At 32.6% G+C, this 6,000-nt stretch overlaps 1 protein-coding gene across 1 annotated transcript; it reads right to left on the reverse strand.

Annotated features, from left to right (window-relative positions):
• Window positions 1-4,750: 4,750 nt before the first annotated feature.
• Window positions 4,751-5,518, reverse strand: LOC133825016 (secreted RxLR effector protein 161-like). The gene has a single exon (XM_062258019.1). It carries the CDS (start codon window positions 5,516-5,518, stop codon window positions 4,751-4,753), a length of 768 nt encoding a protein of 255 aa, XP_062114003.1.
• Between the last annotated feature and the right edge of the window lie 482 nt (window positions 5,519-6,000).

Genomic DNA, 6,000 nt, shown 5'->3' on the forward strand with positions numbered 1-6,000 from the left:
GTATGCAATCCCCTAAGGACACATATCCACACTCGAGTGTGGTAGATGGGCACATTTTTCAAAAGTGGAGCTAAAAAGTTTCCTTCTCATATGATTTGAACCAATACTTTTAAGGGGACAAAATGTTACACCCAAATTTTGAGATTAAGTAAATGACCTCGAAATGTAGGCTCGTAAAAGTACAGGCTTGAAATAAATGGATTTCCACATAACGCTTGTGCAAATTATCATGGAATGTCATAGCCGCATGGTTCTAGATCTGCCATCAGCGTTTGGGCTTGAGTTGCAAGCTCAAAGGAATTAACCTTCCTCGAAGGATGAGCTCGATAGACTTAGAGAGGGAGGAGGAAACAACAACTGGAGTGATGAGCTCGAGGCTATGAGTGATCTCAAACGTACGTTGAAGCAATGTTCGAGCTCAATGACACGTTTACCACACAAAAAAGTTGTTAGGAAATCCCTATTTCTTTGGGATTAGTTAAGATTGTGTGTCAAATCCGTATTTTTATGGGATCATTATTTAGATAATGCATTTAAGTTATAATATTATGATTACTCCGATATTTAAGTTATAATATTGTAACTTCCCTAAATTGGGGGGATGGTATTCTTGTAACCAGACCTATAACTAGCCCGAATTCGGTCATTTGTAGTCACACATAATTTTGTATTGTGAAAGACTTTGCCAAATTGCTTTCACTTAAAGCTTTTGCACAGTGTTCATAATAACAGTGACTCATGGACGTAGGCAGATTATAAACTGCTGATCCACGTTAAAAATAATTGTGTTTTCTTTTCTTCCAAAATTAATTGTTTATTGCTATATATAATTAAGTTGACGAAAAACGACGTCAACAATTTTAAATAAACCTAAATATTAATTTAATAAACAAATCAATCAAATTTTGAAACAAAAAAATGTGGGTGAGATTGAGAGGGTAGGGAACTGAGATGGTGACGGTGAGATTAAGTGAAATATGACTTTTTTTTTTCATTAATTAAATTAAAATTTTGGTTTATTTAAAGGTAATTAATAAGATTTTAATTATTTTCTTAATATTTTAATTCCAAAATTTTTAATTAAACATTTATTTTATAATATGAATTTTGAAAAAAAAATTAAATTATTTAAAAGTAATAAAACAATTGAAAATCAAATAAATCACTAACATAAGGGTAACATTGGGAGGGGGGACCTCAGATGGTGAGGATGAGATTGGGTGAAATATGAGTTTTTTTTCATTAATTAAATTAAAATTTAGGTTTAATTAAAGTTAATTAATAAAATTTCAATTGGTTTTTAAATTTTTTATTCCATTTTAATTAATTAAATTTATTTTACAAAGATTTTTTATTAAAATTATTTTAAGGTTTTAATTAAACTTTTATTTTATTTTATTATTTCTGAAAATATATTTAAATCATTTAAGAATAATAAAACAATTGAACATCAAATAAATCACTAAAATGAGGGGTAATCTGGGAATATTAAAAATTTAAACGCACTAAGGGTATCAAACCATGTAGTTTTTGCAAACAGATGTTATCGATTGATAATTATCAAAAACCAAATGTACTAAATTTGTATTTCGATAAAACACATAGTACCAAATTAATATTTACATGTTTCCTTTCCTTAGCTTGTTTTTAACATTGGGGACTATATTTGATTTAAGTTTATGGGAAGGAATTTAACTTTTGCTGTTATGCTCAATGTATATAGCTTGTTTTAGTTGTATTTGTTGGGTGTTAGTTTTTAGTTTTTTTTTTTTTTGTGTTTTTGTGTTGTCGTGTGTTTAGTTTTGTGTTTAGGGTGATGTGAATCAAGCTAATAATGATTAGCTGATAAAAATAATTGAATGTTGTATTGTATAATCCAATAAAAATAAGTTGGAATAATCTTGACCATAACTCTCTCAATATAACTTAGAATTTGAAAAATAAAAAATCTATGAAAAGCTAAGAGAAAGAGATGTTTTGTAAGACTCCATTTTTTGGGTGTACCATTATTATTTTTTGGCAACCTGTTATCTTTTGATTTTTTATGCAAGATTCATAATTCATAATTAACCTTTCTTTGAGATTTGACAATTTGGTTTAATACTTCTGTGATGAATTTGTTATCACACATTTGAACGATGATTTCACCACGAAATAGAAAGAGATGTTTTGTAAGACTCCGTTTGGTTGTTTTTTTTTTTTGATGTCCTTGTTCTTAATTTTCTGGCAAAACTGATTCAACATATTACGCTTAGAGAGGATTATTTCAAGATATTGGATTGAGGTTTATATTGTTTTATCGATAGGTGAAACAAAAAAACTTGAAACAGGCATATACCATTGATAACTCTAAGATTTAGAGTTATTTTCATATCTTTAAACTTAATTTTCAAACCAAACAAAAGAGTAATGTGTTTGTATTTCGTGTAATTGTGTATAATTTAGTGTGTCTGTGTAGCTAGGGACCTTGTGTTTGCATTGTCATATTTTTGAGTGATTTATGTAGTTTAGTGTATGTGTTAAACAGGAAAGGAAGCTGGAATAGGTGATCGGGAACTTTGGATCAAGAAGGGGAACAAATCTGGAAATAGCATGTTGCTGTTCTATAAATGCTGTAGCAACCACAACGTAGCAATCGGCAGGGACCAGTGAAAAAAACGTGAAAAATTCCAGCTGGACTTAATGAAGAATAAGTGACGCCTAGGTGGCGAGAATGTTGTACAATGAGTCAGCTGGATGGTGTGGCAAAGGACAAGAGGGCACAATTGACTTTGACTTACTAATTAGGGTAAACCAAGTACCCTAAAGAGGAGGCAGCCGTAACAGAAAAAGAGAGACCCATCATTTTTGAGAATTCTGCATATTTTCACTAAGAAAAGTACAGAGAGAAGCAGAAAGAAAGAAGAAGAAGGGAGTACGAAATAGGAGAGAAAAAGAAGGCAGACGCCTAAGGGGGACTAGAGCTCAACACTCAATTCTCTCTAATCTCTATTTCTCTTTAATTTTGTATTATTTTCTCATCTCAATTTCTGTTCAAACTTCATGGAAATATTCTGTACTGGTTTTATGTTTAAAATTTCAGCTATGAACTAACATCCTAAAGATTTGGGTGGTTATGAATCCTTATGTATGAACTAAATTTCTAAATGCATGGTTAAGTTGTTTATGACATAGTTCAATTGAATGTGCTGTAATGTTAATTGAATGTTAATTACTGGCCATATTTAGCATTTGTTAAGTTAGATCTAACTTGGAAAAGGGAAGTCTAGCTGAACCCATTCAATTGATGCAAGAAACTTACCTAGTTTTAGGTGATTTTTAGTAGTGGAATAGGACTATTTTGCTGCCTTGCATAACCGAAAGATTTGGTGCTTGATGGATTGTTTATAGTCTGTTTTAATACAGGAATGCATTGAGGGGGGTTATAAACAATAGATAGTAAGTTTTGGGAAAAACTTACTGGGTTTTACGAAATCTGGTAACTGTGACATAAATTGCTGACCCATTGCTGTAGCAACTGGAACGAACCAAGGGGAATTAACCATCCAAATCTATTTTTCTCATATCTGAAATCCACCCAGAATTCTTTCATTTTAATCTCTGATTTTTAGTTTAATTAACTTGCTCATTTACATTTATTTCCAGAATTAACTACACAACTTTTCTCTTGATTTGGTTACTGAATTGTAAATTGTTATTGGTTGATATTGCATTTATTTAGTTTAAAAGTCCCTGTGGAGACGAACTTTGATACTGAATCACTGTATTACTTATTGTCGACTGTGTATACTTGCGCATATTTTAATCGTTAGAAAATCCACAACAACCATGTTGGTATATTTTTGTATGTTTAATTTCATATAATCATGTAAATATTTATGCTTTCAGTTTTATCGGTTTAATGTTTATTATTTTAATATTTTAACTATCTACATTTAAATACTATTTTTAATATTTTTTAAACTCTATAAGGGCTTAGTTTTCTTTTCCTCTATGGCAAAAGGCAGCAACAGTCTCAAAGATACTAACCTCTTCCTCTTTGACCATTAACAATACTAGTTATGTGTTTAATTACTTTCTACTATCAACATTGTGGGATAATTGAACTAAACAGAACCAAATTAACAACTAAAACACAACAAACTAATAAGCAAGAGCACAATCAAATGCAAGATTAGAAATTGAGAATTGAACAATGCAAAAAACAATAAAAAACACCAATGATTATACTGGTTCAAGACCAATAGATCGATGTGATCTATGGCTCTAATCCAGTTATGGAACACCACCAACTTCCTCTTTATTGATAAGAACAATTTCTTGGTACAATACAGTCAAGTAGATTCAACTCTCTTGGATCCTCTCAAAGTGCTTATCTTCCTCACAAAACACTCAGACCCGAGCTTGCATATTCATCAACATATGCAGCTCATTACAAAACCCAAGAACCCCAATCTCACTCTTTACTCTGTACCCTCTTTCTCTCTTTCTTGCTCTTTTTCTATATATTTGAAATGAGGAGAATTAATCAGTATTTATAAGCAGCTGAATACGAGTGGCCTTGATTGATTTTCAGCTGAGATGGATAAGTTAGTTAAAACAAGAAACTAACTGACATAACTGATTTTCTGTTGCTTATCATTTATAGGAACTATTCCACAAAATTCCACCTAGTTCCTTTAAATCATAAGCTGTAGAGTTGATGAATAATGACAGCCATCATAGGTGGTGTCCCAGGGATCTCAGATACTCAGTTTTTGTGATTGAGTAAGTTTAGACAATGCCTAAAATTACTAACTGTCAAGACTTTAGTCCCAACATCAGCTGGGTTGTCCTCTGATCTGACCTTCTCCAGTTCAACCACTCCTTCCTCTATCTTTTCTCTAATCCAATAGAGCTTTATATCTATGTACTTGCTCTTTTCATGATACACAGGATTCTTGCATAGATGAATAGAAGATTGGCTGTCTGAGTACACTATTACTCTGTCTTTCATTTGTTTCAATTCCTGCAGAATGCCTTGGAGCCACAATGCTTCCTTAAAAGCTTCAGTGGTGGCCATAAATTCTTCCTCTGTTGTTGAAAGAGCAACCATGGATTGTAATTGAGCCTTCCAACTTATACAGTTTTTATTTTTCATAAACATATAGGCAGTGGTTGATCTTCTTGTGTCTCTATTAGATGCATAATCTACATCTACAAACCTTTTCAGCTCAAGATCACCTTTGGCTTTCTCATAGGTCAGACCATAATCCCAAGTGCCCTTCAAGTATCTTAGTAACCACTTGAGAGCCTTCCAATGTTCAATGCCAGGATTGGACATGAACCTACTTAGAATACTAAGAGCATGTGCAAGATCAGGTCTTGTACTCACCATCACATACATTAGGCATCCTAACACCATAGCATAGGGTACATCCCTCATCTCTTCCAATTCTTCTGCATTGGTGGGGCATTGTTCTTTTGACAACATGAACTGCCCTCCTAGAGGGATAGAGGTACTCTTAGCTTCTTTCATGTTGAACTTCTAAATTATCTTCTTGATGTAGTTGGATTGCTTCAAACTCAGCTTTCCTTCCTTTATGTTTCTAGATACTTCAATACCAAGGATTTTTTGAACTGGTCCGAGCTCTTTCATTTCAAATTCTCTCTTGAGTTTGGTTTTAATGCTTTTGATCACTGCTTGATCTTTACTCATAATGAGCATGTCATCCACATAGAGTAGTAGAAATACTGATGTGGATAACTCAAGGTTTTTGTAGTATAGGAAGTGATCATAAGCTGATCTCTTAAACCCAATTTGTTGCATGTATGTGTCAAACCTCTTGTTCCATTGCCTTGGGGACTGTTTCAGTCCATATAAGGACCTGTTTAGCTTACATACTAGCTCAACTCTCTTATGTTCCACCTGAAAACCAGGTGGTTGCTTCATGTAGATATCTTCATCTAAGAATCTGTTTAGAAAAGCTGTTTTCACATCAAGTTGTTCAACTTCAAACT

The sequence above is a fragment of the Humulus lupulus genome, chromosome 3, assembly GCF_963169125.1.
Source record: "Humulus lupulus chromosome 3, drHumLupu1.1, whole genome shotgun sequence".
Lineage (NCBI taxonomy): Eukaryota > Viridiplantae > Streptophyta > Magnoliopsida > Rosales > Cannabaceae > Humulus > Humulus lupulus.